At 41.0% G+C, this 19,082-nt stretch overlaps 1 protein-coding gene across 1 annotated transcript; it reads left to right on the top strand.

Annotated features, from left to right (window-relative positions):
- Positions 1-199: 199 nt before the first annotated feature.
- kpna6 (karyopherin alpha 6 (importin alpha 7)) lies at positions 200-17,291 on the top strand. Its single transcript, XM_058404836.1, has 14 exons — positions 200-347; positions 4,887-5,020; positions 5,255-5,350; positions 5,485-5,584; positions 6,221-6,315; positions 6,421-6,552; positions 8,733-8,821; positions 8,933-9,032; positions 9,938-10,101; positions 10,200-10,278; positions 10,364-10,489; positions 10,587-10,714; positions 11,571-11,749; positions 12,550-17,291. The coding sequence occupies exons 1-14, from the start codon at positions 344-346 to the stop codon at positions 12,735-12,737; spliced, it is 1,614 nt and encodes a 537-aa protein (XP_058260819.1). The 5' UTR covers positions 200-343; the 3' UTR covers positions 12,738-17,291.
- The last annotated feature ends 1,791 nt before the right edge of the window (positions 17,292-19,082 follow it).

Here is a 19,082-nt window from a genome sequence, read left to right on the forward strand (position 1 = left end):
TAGACTATGTCTATATCTATTTATCGTTTCACTGCTTGTTATTGCACACTATTAAGAGTTTGTCAACGCAAACTGGCTTTGGTTAAATGTATAATCCCCATATATTACATAAGTTATAACGCGCAAGAGCACATACCAAGCCTTGTAAACCGCAGTTAAACTGCGCATGCGCAACGGTGTTGCGCTGTTACTCGTTTCGTTAAGTTTGTCCTTTCGTGCGCTCCGTAGATCTCCGACATATTGTTTGTGAGGAGCGATTTCTTGAAGACCCTGAGGGAGCGAAGATTATTTCCTTTAGATCATCACAGGGCGTCAAAACTACTTATCTTGTCAAGTCAGTAAGATGGGTAAGTGTCTGTGTGATCTGCTTGTGCGTACGTTTCGGTGTTGTTTGTGGTTTGTTGACGTGAAAACGCCCGACAGCTAGCTCACTTTAGCCGCCTCGTTAGCAGACACGGCTGCTGCTAGCTAGCTAGCGAGCGAAGCGCAGTTCGGTCGAGCCTCAAATGTCTCCGCATTGCACGTGAAGTCCACTACCTAGCGCGTGAGCGGAAATGTTTTCAGTCCGTACGTAGTGAGCCTATGTAGGGACGAAGGGTGTCAGTTGGATTACAGCCTCAGTGTTGCGTTAGTTTAGTGAGTTAGCGTAATAACGGAGATTTGTGAGAAGGCTTTTCGTCGCGGAAATATGTTGATATCTTCAACACCACGGATATACTTTTAGTTAAAATCTTAAACTGTATTTGTTGGCACCAAACAAAGACAAAAAATATGTAAAATCCTATTAGTCTAAATGATTTAGCTTGTTATTCTTAAATAATGACCAGCACTCGTTTGGTCCATGTTCATGTGGTGACTGTTACTAGCATTACCTTATAGTCGCCAAGTGACGTCACTGGGCATATTCATTAAATTGTCTTGATTTGCACGTAAAGTAGAATGTCTTTTTTTTTATCTGAAGACACCTAGTTTGGAGTTTTATCAGGGTTAGAAAGCAGTCATAATCTTAAAATATAAAGGTAAATATATCTTGATTTGCATGACGTCACATCAGTGATCACGTCATCATCATTCGCAGTGATGTGAAGCGGTGGGTTGGATGGAGTGCAGGGTCCTCACTCACGTCTGGTCAGAACGCTGCAAGGTTCAACAGTAGGTTCTGCTCTAAATCTAGAGGTGCAGTCACGTGATGTCTGGTCTCTGAGGCGCAGTGTTGGCCTTCCAGTCAGTGTTTCGAAGAGAATGTTCGTTGTAGAGTTCACAGGCGACAGTGTTTGTGTCGTGAGATTTACATTTTGTCTTGTCTCCATCAAAGCGAACGAGTGATGCGGCAGCGCTTTAGTCCTTTTATCCGTCCTTTATCATGTGTTCACTCTCACACAGATCAGCTTCCAGACCTTCAGCTTTCATCATGCTAGGTAAAGACATCGTCATGCTCGATCCCTTGCACTCCACCTTTGCCTTATCCTGTAAATCCTCTTAGACCTTTCGTTTAGAGGATTTTAGGGGAAAAAAACATAACAGAACGTGATGTTATGGAAATCTAGACATCGACAGAGTGGTGTGATGTGTTAGAGAAAGCTCTACTACTTCATTGTGTGAGGAGTGTGTTTACAATGAAAATCCCAACAAGATGAAGTGCACTTCAAGTACTTAGATAATGCACTTATTCAACCGTTAAAAAAAAAACAAGTGTGGAATATTTGACACTTCATGCACTCAGCGGTCATACACTATATTGCCAAATGTTTTGGGACACACCTCCAAATCATTGCATTCAGGGGTTGGACTCGGCCCCTTAGTTCCAGTGAAAGGAACTCTTAATGCTTCAGCATACCAAGACTTTTTGGACAATTTCATGCTCCCAACTTTGTGGGAACAGTTTGGGGATGACCCCTTCCTGTTCCAACATGACTGCACACCAGTGCACAAAGGTCCATAAAGACATGGATAAGTGAGTTTGGTGTGGAGGAACTTGACTGACCTGCACAGAGTCCTGACCTCAACCTTATAGAACACCTTTGGGATGAATTAGAGCTGAGACTGTGAGCCAGGTCAAAACTGACATCTGCCTTTACATGCACATGAAGGTAATATGGAGTTGTCCCGCCCTTTGCAGTTATAACAGCTTCAACTCTTCTGGAAAGACTTTCCACAAGGTCTAGGGGTGTTTATGGGAATTTTTGACCATTCCTCTAAAAGCGCATTTGTGAGGTCAGGCACTGAGGAGTAGGGCTACCAGGTGATGATGCTGGATGAGAAAAAATTTAAGCTGATTCTGTTTCTTTTGACGTTCTTACACTTGCCAGTAGAGTGCATAGTGTATAATACGGCTTATGATCTGGCTCTTTAGCTGGCTGTAATGCCAGATTCAGCAGCGGCGTAAGAATTTCTGCATCATGATGGATGTTTAGCTTTTCCTCCTGGATCCAAGTCTCTGTTTTAGAGGCTGACTTTAGCCACGTGGCTCCTGTGACCGAGGCAGACGGCAGGCTGCTATTTTCGAGGTGCATGTGATGTATAACTATAACTGTAACGCTGCACTCACTGAGCACTTGCTTTACTGGAAAACTAAATCTGTAACACGTGGAAAGCGTTCTCGCCCTCCACCGTCTCTTAGGAAGATGACTAAGCAGGCGGGTTAGAGAGCCGAACTCGACCGGAATGTGCTGAGTCATTCCGGTCTTTTAGACATTTTTTTTCTTTTATACACACCGGGATTAGTGAGGGACATGGGCAGCTCCAGAAATTTTGGCACCCCTGGTAAAGCCTGGTGGGGGAGAAATGTTTTTTAACTTGATATGTTTATTTAATGAAGAATCTTTTCATAAAGTCATGTCTTGTCAGCTTTAGAAATGTTTAACAAAGGGATTTTCAAAATAAAAAATTCACACTATGTGTTTAGATTCGGCCATCCATGACTTCCTGTTTCACTGAGTCCAAATTCCTTTCAGTTACATTGTGAAGAGTGGGTTGAACTTCATAAATATGGTAATTGATATAATCCGCCCTACACATCTGGTGTTCTCATGTTCGCATGGGAATTATTTAAAATCTTTCGAGTTTATAATGATCAGAGTTGTAATAAATCTGCCTGGAAGTGAACGCCAGTGTATCTTGCCTCCTTGTTTCTGGCAGCCCTGTTGTTTTCAGTTCACTTCCTGAGTTGATTCAGAGTCAAATGGCTGTTTCGCAGCATTCTGAGTGATTTTGCTCTGAGTGTTGTCTCCCGCAAAAAGGAACCATGAGTAAGAGATATTTATACAGATGTACAGAGACAGTCTGAGCGAGGATGACTCTGTCTCATCCAGTTGCAGTGCGAGAAGGTGATTCGATTCGGAATCGACTCGGCTGCAGGAAATGAATCAAACATGGTGTGTACTTTGTGCTGCGTGGGTTTTTTTTTTTTGTTCCTCAAGATGTAGAACTGCAGGAATGCGATTCTTTAGATATTTCAAATGCTGAAACCAAAAGAAAAAAATAAAAGCTGGCTGTTCTGCACAGTCAATAATCTAATTACGTCTTGAGCTCCAGCTCTGTGTTCTCTGTGTTAGAGCAGGTTTGTTTACCTTCCTCTATCTCTATATTTCTGATCAAATGATGAGAGATTTATGAGAGGTTTGTACACACACATTTTGGAAGAAGCTTTATTCAGAGTGACTTGCAAAAATGAAAGGTGGGTTTATATCATTCACAGAACTGCACTTGAGGGTTAAAGGGCCGGTCAGTGACAGCTTGCCAGCGCTGGGATTAAAAACTCACGGCTTTATCGCCATTAGTCCAATGCCTGCCTCATCTGCTACACTATTTTAAGCTGTCCTTATTTGTCACATATACATTACTGCACAGTGAAATTCTTTCTTTGCATTTCCCTTCCTTGGGGTTGGGGGTCAGAGCGCAGGGTCAGCCATGATGCATCGTCTTTGGAGCAGGGAGGGTTTGGGGTTTTGCTCAAGGGTCCAACGGTGGCAGCTTGGTGGTGCTGGGGTTCAAACCCCAATCTTCTGGTCAACAACCCAGAGCCTTACCCATTTGATCCACCACTGCCCATGGTGATTTATAGTTTAGTTGTGCTGGAGAAAACCCTCAGACCAAACAACGGTGTGAATCAACTGCAGCAAGAATATGATTTGAGTTCATTTCACAGTCTGAAACAGAACACAGTTCACATAAATAATCAGTAATGGGGTGTGGACTGGGAAGCACACTTCCCAGACCTGTAGAAAATGGTGTGAGTTCGGTTGCACTGGAACTGCGTCACGTTTCCTGTGGACATGAACTCAACTCATACACAGGAAGGGACGTAACATGCGCAAGTGTTTCAGTGGATGATCTTGACAGTGACGGTTTGGGAAGCGCCCAGTGTGGTATGTCTTGCATTAGATCTAATGTTTTCCACACAAGCGCAGTTCTGAGCTCTTTCCAGCTGGTTAATGCTAAACGCTGTTCATACGGCTCCCTAGAGTGGTGATAAAGGATTGTTGTGTTCCTCCTGTAGCAGTTTTTGACGTACCGGTCCACATGGTTTGCACAGAGGTTGCAATTGTGAAGAGTTACTGCTTTCATAAGCGAAATATCACCGTGCCAACAAAGCACTTTCCCTTTCAGTAGCAGACCTCGTCTCTTCAGCAGTCCTGTTCCTGATCTCTTTAGGATTTGGGTTTTTTTTTTGGTTTAGGATGGAATTTTTAGAATGTTTTATGAGCCATTATTAGAGTTTAAATGCTTACAATGAATTATTATTATTATTATATGCAGAAATTATATTCATACATATGAGATTTCATACGATTTTTCTTTTTTTTTTTTTTTGTCTAGTGTCCACCAGAGATCATGTGTTTGAGATTCAGCTCATGGTTGTTGTTTTTTATTCCCTCTTTCGGCAGAGCCGTCAGCGAGTCCTGCGAAGGATAACTACAGGATGAACCGCTACAAGAACAAAGCGCTTAACTTGGAGGAGATGCGCCGGAGACGAGAAGAGGAAGGCATTCAGTTGAGGAAACAGAAACGAGAACAGCAGGTAATATGTCAGAGGTATTAGACTAGCACAAGAAGCAAACGTCCGGCGGTTCCTCTGGGGGTTTTCCGTCTACGTGGATCTCCAGTGTTTTTTTTTTTTTTTGTTTCCTTCATTGATCTCTGAGAAGAATCCCACTCGAAATATGTCATGTTTAAGTAGCAGATTTGTGAGAGACTCTGTAGTGTTGTCAGGCTACGACAGAAAGTCCTGAACTTATCAATGTGCTCTCTGCAGCTGTTTAAGAGGAGAAATGTGGAGCTGCTGAACGAGGAAGGAGGGATGTTTGACAGTCCGCTCATGGACGCTTACGTCAGCTCCAGCACAGCACCAGTGAGTGCCACCATTTCCTACATAATGTCTGTTAAATTAAAATAAATTACATAATAAATCATAGGTGCTGTGAGTCAAACAGCGAGCAAAAATGAAAGGATCAGGATGCGCCTATTTATTTATTTACTTTCCAGGAAGGAGTCATAACGAGAGACATGGTGGAAATGCTCTTCTCAGACGATCCTGAACTGTTGCTGGTTACCACTCAGAAATTCCGAAAACTGCTGTCCAAAGGTATCCAAGACGGATGTATTGTCAGTTAAAAGCGAGGTCGGGTTCCTGATTTCCGATTGGTCAGCGAGGTGTTGGTTAGCACACAGCTTCGACTTCAAATCCTATGTTTATATTAATGTGTTTGGTCTGATATGTTGGCGTTTCTGTAGCAACGGCCTCCACATTATCAAAGCTCAACATAAAGCAGATGGCTTTTGCCAAAATGTGTTTATTTAACAAGTCAAACCATGTCAATTTTTTGTTTTGGGGTTTATTTTTTTAATTTATTTTTATTTATTTATTTATTTATTTTTTTGGAAGGAGTCTCCAGTGTTAGTGCTTTGTAACAGTCAGAACTTTTTTTTTCCACCACAGGAAAGTCTTCAGGACCTTCTGTTTTTATGTTTTCTCGTTAAAATTACTAATTTGTTTTGTCTCATGTGTGGCTCTGTGGATGCTCCACAACGCTAAACGGATAAAAAGTACATGTTCTTAGATACATCTTGAAACAGTGTGTTGTAGAAAATGAACACTAGTCATGGTGGCAGCACATCACACTACCTTATCACTGATTATTTTCCTGTATCAGCATGCCTCATTGTGCGTTTGTTTGTTTGAGTTCGCCCGTTATTGTTCATGTGTCAAACTTGTCCACAGAACCGAACCCGCCCATCGACGAGGTCATCAGCACTCCAGGAGTCGTAAACAGATTCGTAGAGTTCCTTGAAAAAAGCACTGATTGCACACTGCAGGTAAAAAGAAAACTAAATAAAAAAACTTTGACCTTGATTTTTTTTTCCTCGTAAGTTATCCTCTACACCGCATGACGCCATGCTAACGTCAGGATTTGTGTGCAGTTCGAAGCAGCATGGGCACTGACCAACATCGCCTCTGGAACGTCTCAACAGACGAAATTTGTGATCGAGGCAGGCGCCGTGCCGGTGTTCATCCGGCTGCTCAACTCCGAGTTCGAGGACGTCCAAGAACAGGTACCGCCGCCGTTCTGTAACGTGTTCGCCGTCAGCATCGGTAGTACTCAGTAGGGCATCAGTTGGACATGCTCCAGTGAAGCTGCACGAGCGAAATTAATTCCCTTAATCATATTCAAATGAGGTGCAAATTAGGTTTGGGCTAAATGCAGAACCTAAAAGCATGGGAATACATTTCTCTTGGGCTCTGTCCAACACTAATTAATGTTTTAAAGGTTTCATTCACCTTTCGAAAAACAGAGAGAAAAGTACACTTGCCGGTCACTTTAATAGGAACACTTGTACACTTGTAGGATAAGAGCTTTAGCTAACCTTCACATCAAACATCAGATTGTGATCTCGAATGATTTCACACACAACGGTGTCTAGAGTTTATACAGAATGGGGCAATGAACAAAAAAAAAAAACCTCCCAGTGAGCGGACACAGTGCAGATAGAGACGCCTTGATGATGAAGATCAGTGGAGGAAGTTTATGGTAACTCTTTACAACAGAAAAGCAGCTCATACAGCGAAACTTGAGGTGGATGGACATCAGTTTTGTACTGTATCGCGCTTTCTGAGATGTTTTTTTTTTGCATACATTATAGAGTGGTTATTTGAGTTAGTTTGTCAACTGAGGCCTAAATTAGGATTGTGCTGTTACTTTTCACTGTTTTTCTCTGTGTTCATACTTACGTACCCTCAATAACACACATTCAGTGACTCACAGCAGCCATTGATCGTTAGTTAGAGCTGGTGACTTTTTTAGCGATATGATCGACAGTGACCTTTAGAGATTAAGGTCTGGGTGTTTCCATCAGTGTGACGCAAATAAGAAAAGTTTCTACAAAGATGGAGCGACTCCATGCAGCGATTACCAATAGGAGAGAAGAGAGTAGAGTGCACGTGATATACGTGACCAAGAGCACACACCGCCTCTCCTTCATCTCATATGATATGATATGCAGATATACACTGCTGACGTTTATACACAAACACCAAATCTCCCTCCAGATTGATTCATTTTAGCAGCAAGAACACTCATCAGATAGTACAGCTGACTTGCAGCGATAGTCATATGTATGAGCCTGGTGCTTATTTCTGTCCGTGTTTAAAAGTTAAAATGAGGTGAATAAAGCTTTCTGTGCTCAAGGAAGTTGTTTTGGGTTTATCAGCAGTGTTCTAAAGTGAAAGGGGGAAAAAATGAAAGGTAGTTGTTCAAATGTTTGTAGATGATTAACTGTTTTTTTTTTTTTAATCATGAATCAAAAACATGAAGCAATCCTTGCCATCTAGGTAATGCATTCGGTAAATAGATCTTTTCACTCCTGTTTTGTTCAGGAGTGATTTAGTGCATGACTCAGTGATCACAAGCTGTTCGGTCAGATTTATCGTTAGGTTTAAGGACTAAAAAACATCTCAAACACTAAACGAAAGCTTTTTTATTTTTGCTTGGCACATAATTGGAAAAAAATAAATAAATTGCCGATTAATCAAATAATTTGAACCTTGGCTCAACACCGTCAGAGTTTGTGGACGCATGCATTTTGTCACATCTTGCTGGTTTCCTTCCTTTGTGTAACGACGCACGAACATCAGTAATGCGTCCAACGTGTGAGCCCTTCTGCACAAGCCACGAAAGCTTTCACCGATTTAATACTTGCATCTGTGGAAGTCTCTTTTAAATTCAGTTGTTGAATAGAGAGGCTGGTGTGGGAGGTGTTTATATAGCGGTTAGCATTAAATGTATCTTGAATGGATAAATAGTATGGCATGTTCTTTTATGTATATAAATGTTATCGCTGACGGTTCACTGTGATATCACATGAGGGAGGGTGTAATATTGAAGAGTAAGTGACCTTTCAGACACACTGCAGGCAAATCGTAAATAAGATCTTGAAGAAGTCATGCCCTATCAGGTAGCTAACTCGCACGGATTTGTACGTTCCTGTTAGAGGTGCGTCTGGTTTTTCTTCTTACTTATGAACCTTCTTCAAAGTTGGTAGATGTAATAAAACACTTCAGGATGTGCTTTCTTAAGAAAATACTCAACTGCAGGATAGCTACGGTATCGCACCACTTCATTGCTGATTATTTTCTTATTACAGCATGACCCAAAGTGTTTTATTCCTTTTATAGTCTCACTATTCATGTTTGAATGATGTCTGCCTCTTACGCCGTTTACCCTTGTTGGTTTCAGGCGGTGTGGGCATTAGGGAATATTGCAGGAGACAGCGCCATGTGCAGAGACTTTGTACTGAACTGCAATATCCTTCCACCACTGTTAACGTGAGTGCTGTTTGACTGCATCGTTATTATGTTTCATGGACCATTTAATAGGCTTTACTTTTAATTCCATCCTAATGTCTGTTTCCATTCATTCTTGTCCTCCTCATCCAGGCTGCTGACCAAATCAACTCGTCTCACGATGACCAGGAACGCTGTGTGGGCGCTGTCCAACCTGTGCAGAGGCAAAAGTCCACCACCAGACTTTGAAAAGGTTCGTCTTTTTCTCTCCTCATCAAATCATTACAAAGAAGTAACTATTCCATGCAACACTTCATTGTCTTGTCCAGCTGGGACATAAAGGATGGATGGTTTTTCCTCAGAGTTGGACAAAATGTTCATACAAAATGATCTGTTCTGAACACTTTTCGTGTCCGAAATGATGCCGCCCCGATTAACCTGAACGTTAAGCGTTTTATAAAAGCATGATGCCTTCTGTGCCATTCAAGATCGATTTTTCTAATAAAAATTTGTATCGAGCTGATTCATTATTACATTAAACCTTTTGGGCTGTTTTCACTTTGGTTACCAGTTTTCTATCCAGATTACTGCCGTAATTTACGCTGTGGTCAGACTTCACCCTTTCAGTGTGTCCAGCTCCCTCATATCTTCATCAGCTTCCAAAACATCACATTTTATGCATGAGCTGCTATCAGTGGTGCAGAAATTCAGACTCAAAACTCCAGAATATATGGTTGAAATTACCACTGATTTTTTGGAAGATTTGGATCAAGAAGACGTGTGATGTCCTCACAACGCACGTTCAGCTGAAGCACTCTTCGTTCACGTGCCTTGAACTCTTGAGTATAGCTATCAAACAAGTTGCATCACAAATTTGGGGGGAAAAAATACTGTAAAATCAAGCATTTTGGCCACAACACAATCGCCACAAAGCTACGCAATCCTGGAGGGAGAGATTAGCCATGTCAGGTCTTTGCTGCAACTCAATTCTATTGTCTTTTATAGCCACATTAGATTTCTCAATAATATGCTGACTTTGCACAACCTGTGTCCCTACCTAAATACTAGCACCAGATTTACTATGTGGAATCCACATTTGAGTTTCATGGTAGTTGGAGGAGACTAGTTTTTCTATTGTGTTTTTGTTGTCTGCTGCAGGTGTCTCAGTGCCTGCCCGTACTGTCCCGCCTGCTGTTCAGCAGCGACCCGGATCTGCTGGCCGACGCTTGCTGGGCTCTGTCCTACCTCTCAGACGGACCCAACGAAAAGATCCAGGCAGTGATCGACTCGGGAGTCTGCAGGAGACTCGTAGAACTGCTCATGTGAGTCTTTACTTGCTTCTTAATTTAGCGTTTTTTCACCACGTCACGGTTGTACGTTACGGGATATGATGTGATTCTGCTTTTCCTTCGTTTTCCAGGCACTCCGATTATAAAGTGGCTTCTCCGGCTTTGAGAGCCGTCGGGAATATCGTCACTGGAGATGATATCCAAACACAGGTAAGTGGGACAGTGGGTTTTGATAGGGATTGATGAAATATTGTATTGGTTCTGACTTTCTCTCTCTCTCTCTGCTTTGTTTAAGGTGGTACTGAACTGCTCGGCTCTCCCATGCCTCCTTCACCTGCTTAGTAGTGCAAAGGAATCTATTAGGAAGGAAGCCTGCTGGACCATCTCAAACATCACAGCAGGAAACCGAGCTCAGATACAGGTACACGCACCTCACCTCAACTAATGGATGGATAGATAGTGTGTGTATGCATGCACCAGTATCCCTAATCTTTACATAACCTGTTCTCGCTCCTTAGACGGTCATCGATGCAAACATCTTCCCCGTGCTGATCGAAATCCTCCAGAAAGCCGAGTTTCGCACCAGGAAAGAAGCGGCATGGGCCATAACTAACGCCACGTCAGGAGGCACGCCCGAGCAAATCCGGTAACAATCTATTAACCGATATTATTTGAGGAACTCCAGGATTGTCTTTATTTACTGTAGTCGCTATTACTCTCTAAAAGTGACCAGCTCTATCCATTCCCAGTTTTTATCCACTTAGAGCAGGAGTGAGGTGCTAAAACAAGCTCTTGCTTATGATCCAATTACCCAAAAGAAATCCGAGCCAGCTGATCTTACTGCAGCACTTTGCCCTGACAACAGCACATGCATTTCAGTCTTGTAGTGCACTCTGCTTGGGTTACACGGCCCACGCAGAGCGTATACCTGTAGAACTCGTGTGCCGTCTTTTGGTTTCAAAAACCCTGCGTGAACAGATTCAGGGCATGTGCTAGTGTATACAGATATTTTTGAAAACATTTTTCTGCAGTTATTAAAAATGGAAAATCTCATCCACATGGCTTTTTTGAAATACATCTCAATATCTACTCAAAACACTGTAGTATATTGCATAAAAAACTGTAATAGAATAATTCTTTAAGAATAGCATTAAGCACATTCTTAAGTTTTAGCACATTTATGTAGAAAAGCTGCTTACGGTCTAATTTGAATACAAAGCATACACTCTATGTCTATGAATATGTATCATATTCTGGCTCCTCATTCTGAGATTTTAATATTAACAAATTAAAGTGCAAATATACACTGATCAGGCATAACATTATGACCAGCTGCCTGCTAAGTCCTGTCAGATAGATACTGACCACCGCAGACCGGGAACACCCCAGAAGAGCTGCAGTTTTGGAGATGCTCTGATCCAGTCGTCTAGCCATCACAATTTGGCCCTTCGTCAAACTCGCTCAAATCCTTGCCCTTACACTCTTTCTCTCTCTCTCTCTAGGTATCTAGTGAATCTGGGCTGCATCAAGCCCTTGTGTGATCTGTTGACGGTGATGGACTCAAAGATCGTGCAGGTCGCTCTGAACGGACTGGAGAATATTCTGAGACTGGGAGAGCAGGAAGCCAAGCAGAACTGCAGCGGCCTCAACCCTTACTGCAGCCTTATAGAGGAGGCCTATGGTAATGTGCTCCCAGTGTTCCCATTATCATTAGGTGCATGCTAGCCTAGTGTCTAATGTGACATTCACACACACAAGCCACTGGAGATCCTTCATTCAGCCATTATAGCTGGGACTGGAGACAGTAAAGCGCCTCATAGTCTGTGGCACACACTATCTCGTCTTCATCTTGTACAATATGATGCAGATGTACACTGCTGAATTTTATACACAAACACCAAATCTCCCTTCAGAATCTTTCATTTCAGCGGCCAGAAAACCGATCTGGGATGCCAGTCACAACACCCACTGATAAATATGGTTGCTACGGCAACCAGTAGTGGGAACACCTACTGACGGATTCATAGTACAGAGACTGGAGACTCGGAGAGATAAAATCACTGGATATGTGAAAGTAGCTTAAAAGCTTGCACTACAGGGGAAGTCTGCAGCAGTTCAACTACATCGTACATTTGACAGTTCAAATTCGATTACAAATGAATTGATCAGGATTGTGTCTGTTTCACTACTGTCCAATAGATGATGAGCACATGCCGTTCACTGTGTAAAGGAAACCCGATAGCCAGGTTTCAGACATCTTTAGGCAGACTGACTTTTTAAACTGGCTCTAGGTCCAGCATAATGTTTAAAGGGAGATAAGCGAGACTGGAACGCAAATCATTTCCATATCAGTGAATCATATCAGAAAATCTGCAAGCTCCTCCAAATATCATATATCATATCAGTGTATTGCCATTTCAAATCTTGATAGCATGTGTCCCATCTATTAGAAGCTGATGTTTCTCTTTCTTTTCCCTTCAGGCCTGGACAAGATCGAGTTCCTTCAGAGCCACGAGAACCAGGAGATCTACCAGAAGGCCTTCGATCTCATCGAGCACTACTTCGGTGTTGAGGAGGAAGACCCCAGTTTGGCTCCGCAAGTGGACGAGAACGAGCAGCAGTACCTTTTCCCTCAGCAGGAGGCCCCCATGGAGGGCTTCCAGCTCTAATCCACCTCCCACACTCGGTTAGGCTCCGTACGACGCGTCCAGGTCCTTCCCGTGCCCGTATCTGTACTGCAGGCTGTTATCTCATGTGCCCTCAGCACAGCCACACAAGCAGATTAATCTAGACCGCCCGAGAGGAAGCGCGCTGCTTGCTGTTGAACTTTACCACTGTTTTCACTCATACGAGACTTCAGGAGCTGGGGTTTTATTTCATTTTATTCTGTCTTAATTTAAGTCATGCCACTTATAGATTGGCTCTGGATATAAATATATATATAATTAATCCCCCCCCCCCCTTTCCTAAAGCTATCTTACTGGGCACACATTCCCAACAGCATCTCCTAACCCTGGTGTTTTCTCCTGCGTGGTTTATCTTGGTTTTTAACCCCCACATATGCAGGCCTTTGAGAAAACCACGTACTTGAGATGGTTTCATCGACATGGCTTTATATTAAGACTAAACTAGATCATCATCAAAAGACACACTTTAAGTTACAGAGGCTTCCTTGTGCACTTTAGATAGCACTCGTTTTCTTTTCTCTCTCTCTCTCTCTCTCTCTCTCTCTCTCTCTCTCCCTCCTTCTGTTTCTAATCTTTAACGTCCTGGTTTGGAAAGTTAAAGAGTGAAATTCCTCCTGCAGTGTTTAAAAACAATATCCAGGGTCTAGTGGTATTTGAAAGGCAGAATAAATAGTCGTCTACTGTTTTGTGGTGTGCGGTGATCTGAATACTTTTTAGATTTTGCGAATCCCAAGCGATTTATTCCTTAAAGAAGAAGAGTGCATAGGTTAGGACCAGGGTTTCATAAGGCTTTAGCACAAATCATTAAGCGTTTGTGTGTGTGTGTGTGTGTGTGTGTTTGGGTTACGCACACCGCCGTTCTGCTTTCCCTTGAATTTTGGGGTTTGATTTTCTTTAGTTTTGTTTTGTTGTCGCTCTGTCACTGCAGCCTGGTGTAAGTATGTGGTGCAGAGTTGCATGGTTTTTATTCTATCACCACTTTCAGTTTTATCCCTTGCCATGGTTTTTCAATCCTGTTGAACATTTTCACAATCGCATTCTATCTAACGCTCTCCTTGCTTGCTTTCTTTTCTTTTTTTGGGCCATTATCTTTAAAAGTGTTGGTTTAATTAGTTATTTAGACAGTTTGGCAAGGGATATTTAAATTTGTTAACAAAATATACATAGATATATATATATATATACACACACACACACACACACACATCAATATGACATAGCACACACACCTCTTGCACACAAAACAACACGAAGGAGAAAACGGCTTCTAGATCTTTCTCCACAGCTTTTCTGAATTCACTGCTCATTTTCATTCATTTTAAATATTTAGACCAAAAGCCCTGTCGGGTTTCCACGGGGGAAAAAAATAAAAAATAAATAAGGAAGAAGATAAGAAGCACTTTTCTCCTCCGTGTACACTACACAGACTCGTGTATGCGTGCATTACTGAGCGATGGATATCGAGAACGGCGAGCGAGACAGCGACTGACGGATGTTCTGCGAAACGGCGGGAAGAGCTTTTTCTGATAGCTTTCGTCCCTTAAGACATTAGCGGTGAGACGTTCTAGTTGATATAGTTTACACGCGTGTGTTTGCTATAAGTATACAGACCTATATAACGTTTGTGTCGTCCACATTTCGGTGTAATGCATGATCGGCGTTCCGGGACGAAGTGCTAGCGGCCGGGACTATTTTTTATTTTTATTTTTTTTCAGCTGAATATGAATAAAATGTGCCGTCATTCACCAGAGGTTTTTTTTTTTTTTTTTACCTCTTTCTGATTTATAGAAATTAACTGGAAAGTTAGGTAAAGATAGATTTTTGACCTCTCATGCCATTTTCTTTTCTGACGCTCTGGTGAACGACCGCACTCCATAAAGGCAAAAAAATCGAGGTTGATGTCCGAGCATGAGCACCATTTCTGGCAGGAAAAGTGGATTATAAACGGAAGGAAACGAAAGCTTTTGAGCCGTAGTTAGTGTTGCGTGGTGAAATCTTTGCTCGTGGTGTCTGTTCTCCTTTTAGTGGTTCGGCTCTACTCGTGCAGGGTTTTGTGGCATTTTCTTGTGCGTAGTGCATGAAAATGTTAGCCGTTTCCCGTAGCTTGGCGTTTGTTTCAAAATAATAATAATAAAAAAAACCACAGTTTTTTATACAATAGTTTACAGCTTGACGTTTCTCTACTCATCTTCACAACAACTAAAAGGAAAAATCCACCCTGAATGAATTTGTTATTGGATTCTCAGTGCCATCTAGTGAGTTTACACTTCTGTCTGGTTTCACTGGATTTGTGGTGATGGAGGAGCAGCAGGAGTTGAGTCTCTACGTGATGCAGCGGCGCTTTCGTATTTTAGTCTCTCAGTTCGCCATCTCTACATCAGATCAGCTTCCTGATGCCTTCATGTCACCATCGTCTCTTCGATCGCGGACTAAGCTGAGCCGTAACTCTGCATCATGTCCTTACCTGCGTTGTGTCCACTGTTTGCTCTGTTAGATTTCTCATGTTTAAGGTCACTGGAAGATAATGAGCGAGCAAATTCAGAGTATAGAGAGCTCGGTACATTTACTGGCTAATTATAGATCAAATTCGTTTGTGTATCTCCTCCAATGTTTATTTTCTATCTATCTTGTTCATTCAGTTACATACAAATCAGTTCAGTGTTTTGTTTTGTTTTTTTCCCCCCAGCTATCCATGACTCCTTGTGAGCTCAGCAAGATCCAAACCCACAACATCTCCCAGGAATGAACCAAATACCGTATCCAGTAACTAACCTAACTAACTAACACCAGTATCCCTTGATCACTCATCAGATATCTCCATAGTGTTTCAGGGTGGACTTTTCCTTTCTAAACTCGTTCCTTTTTTGAGTCGTTTTTTAATCAAACAGTGGTTTCAGCTGTTGCTTTGACAAACAGCACAATTTATCAACGGAGATGAAGTAAGATTTATTCCCCCCCCACCCACCCAAAACGCCGATCAAGCTCGGGGGGTAACGGCTGTAGCGTGGGGAGAAACTGGAGATTATCTTTCCACTTTTGCGCTTGGAGTTTCTTGTTTTAAGGGAGAAAATATAACGCTTGACCTGATTACGTTGCACTTAAAAGGGATCCTGTAGCTAGGTGTACACGTGTAGGTAAAGAGGAAAAAAGATTGAATCGTGTATGTGACTTTACTCCGTCTGCAAAAGGATGGGGGTGGGGCTAAGCAGTGGATCGTGACAGAAATAAACAAATTGATTTGCGACAGAAAAAAAAAACCAATGCAAAATGCACTCCTTTTCACTAAAGTGCCAATCAGACCAACGAAGACTGGTGGCTGATGATGTATATCGATTCGTCTGATAAAAATTTATTATTATAATTTTTTTGTTTTTTTCCTTTCTTCATTTCTTTATTTACTTGAATGTGCACATTAGTGCAGATGTTGCTGCTCTTGTTCTTTTTCATATCTTTATAGTGTTCACATTTAAGAGGTTACATTATCTCGAGTAGGTTCTGTAGACATGTGACCGTCTGCTGTTTGTACACCAAATTGGTAAACAGAAGAAAAAAAAAAAAATAGAAATTTAAATGCTAATTTAATTTAAATTATGCTGGACTAATTTACATTTTTATTCATCATGGTTTGTTTATCCCCCCCCCCCATTTATTTTTCACTTCAATATAATATTAAAAAAAAAAATGAAGTACACTTTCGTACTGAGATCCGAATATCATAGGAGATTTTTCTTTTCTTTTCTTTTTCTTTTCTTTTTATTTCCTGCAGCGCTGTGTTGATGCCGCTTGCATTTCTACAGTTTCGAAATCAAATCCTGCAGCACATGTGTAAGCAATCAGGTCTTCTCAATCGCTGGAAAAAAAGAAAAACCCCTTCAGATTCGAACAGGTTTCATTTTTCAGGGAAAGGAAAACGCAGGTGGAGCAAAATCGCCTGCAGAAATCGCTCCGAAATCCGCCACATGCAGGGAATCTAGCAAGCTTCGGTTCAGGCTGAAGCACGTCCTTTTAGAGAGATTATCAGATCAGGGCTTCAGAAAAAAAATAAATGCAAGTTGCATTTCAATCAGAAAATTCTGCAGACCTGTTGTGGACACGTTGTTGTTGTTGTTTGTTGTTGTTGTTGGCACAATTTCCTGATGCTCTCCCTGATTAAACACTGACTTCCAAGAAGTGCAAAAATTGCTAAAGGCCACATTATGTACAGTCGAGGCTTTCTGGTCTTCCGTCCTAGATCTTGTAGATGATTATATCTTCGAGACTTTTTGTCTCCTCCAAATCCGAAGCCTAACGCTCGGCTCTATCATCAAGTATATATATAAAAATAATAATAATAAAAAATATATATATATATATATATATATAAAAATAAATAAAAAAAAAACAATGAAAAGGCAAACTCGTATGTTTACAATGCTACATGTTTATTTCTATTAAATTGTCAATCCATTCATCTTACCCTGGTGGAGTTTCGTGTCCTGGTCCTGCAATTTCTTTCTTTTCTTTTCTTTTCTTTTCTTTTTTTTTTTTTTTTTTTTTTTTTAAAGGTATTTATAAATCTGTTTTCTGTCTCCTCCTTTTGCCAACTATTTACCATCTCATACTGTGACTGACTTGACTTTACCGACCGTATGAATGAGCGACACACATGGAAAAAAAAAAAAAAAGAACATGAACATGTACATTAACAATACTGTACAAATGTTTTAAAGAGATTTAAAAGATTTGTCCAGAATGCAAATAACATGCAAAAAAAAAATAATAATAAAGAAAAACAAATGTTGCACTGTCTGGTTTTTCTTCTTCTTCTTTTGTGCAGTTTGTAGGGGGAAATATGTTGGTAATTATTTTTGTCAACTGACGATTTTAAAGAATTCTCTGAAGCAAGCATGCATCTGGAACATAAATATAGAGGCAACGGGGTAAAGCGGCGATAATTACGTGTCAGTGTAGGAATAATCTGTAGCTGCTTGGGGAGTACATTTTATAAGTACAAGTCGTTTGTCTAAGATAGAAATGATAATGTATGTGTGTAACTAGATTTTGGAAACCCATCAGGTGCTTGGAGGTTAGAGAAAAGATCTACAAGCTATAAATGTAGAAAATGTTCTTTCTTATTATTCTTAGAAAAAGAATACTTGTAAAATTAGGTAAGTGTATACATATAAAAAAAAATGTCCACATCTTAAACAAACCCTTAACTTAACTTAACAAAATCTTAAACAAAGGTCTTTATGGACCTTGCTTTGTGCACTGGTGTGCAGTCATGTTGGAACAGGAAGGGGTCATCCCCAAACTGTTCCCACAAAGTTGGGAGCATGAAATTGTCCAAAAATGTCTTGGTATGAAGCTGAAGCATTAAGAGTTCCTTTCACTGGAACTAAGGGGCCGAGTCCAACCCCTGAAAAACAACACCTGAATTCAGTGATTTGGAGGAGTGTCCCAAAACTTTTGGCAATATAGTGTATGTTCACACGCCAGTAAACCTTGCTGTTCAAACAACACGGGACCTTTCATTTTTTACCTTTAATCAGTTTTTAATTATCATATTGTTATGGTGTTAACTTTTCCATTGTATGTCTGTTTTTTTGTTTCTTATTGGAATGATTTTGAACAATTTTCTATTAAACGTTTTGGTGGGATCAGTATCGCTAACTGACGTTAACTATATTTGTGTCTAATGTTAGCAAAGTCGAACACTGATCAATTTTATTTTACATTAATGACCTTTTCCATTCTCTTTACCTGGACAGAAAGTGAGAGTGAGATTGTAGCTACCAAGCTAGAAAATTTGCAGAGACCCTGATGTGACAAATAAAGGGGGTGGAGCTTCCAGTGGGATTCAGTTCATATCAGAGAGTTGAGAAAACTTTCCATCCATATTCTGTAGTGTTTATCCTACACGGGGTCGCAGGGAGCCTGGAGTCTATCCCAGGGCACTCAGGGAGTCTCCAGTCAGTGCTTTCAATAAGGATGGAGGAGTTTGTGCTTTCTGGTTTCTCTGTCATTTTTCTTCTTACCTTGAACATAGAGGTAAAATGAGTCACTAAAGAGGGAACGGTTGTTTATAGCTGCTTTAATATAAGAGATATCAGGAACTTACTTTCCTCCCAGGCATTCTGCAACATTTAAATGTAATGTGTTGTTTATTAATAAGTTAGTAATTTAAATTTCTAACTTATTAATAAATAAAAGTGGTAAAATACTTCACAATGTACTGTTAACGGAAAAATAAAACACTCTGGTGTGATAATGGTGACAAAGCTCGATGGTGCTTCATGGCCTCACATCACTGTTGATTACATTCCCCAATACCAGCATGTTAGGTTC

The sequence above is a fragment of the Hemibagrus wyckioides genome, linkage group LG12 (genome assembly GCF_019097595.1).
Source record: "Hemibagrus wyckioides isolate EC202008001 linkage group LG12, SWU_Hwy_1.0, whole genome shotgun sequence".
In the NCBI taxonomy this organism is placed as follows: domain Eukaryota; kingdom Metazoa; phylum Chordata; class Actinopteri; order Siluriformes; family Bagridae; genus Hemibagrus; species Hemibagrus wyckioides.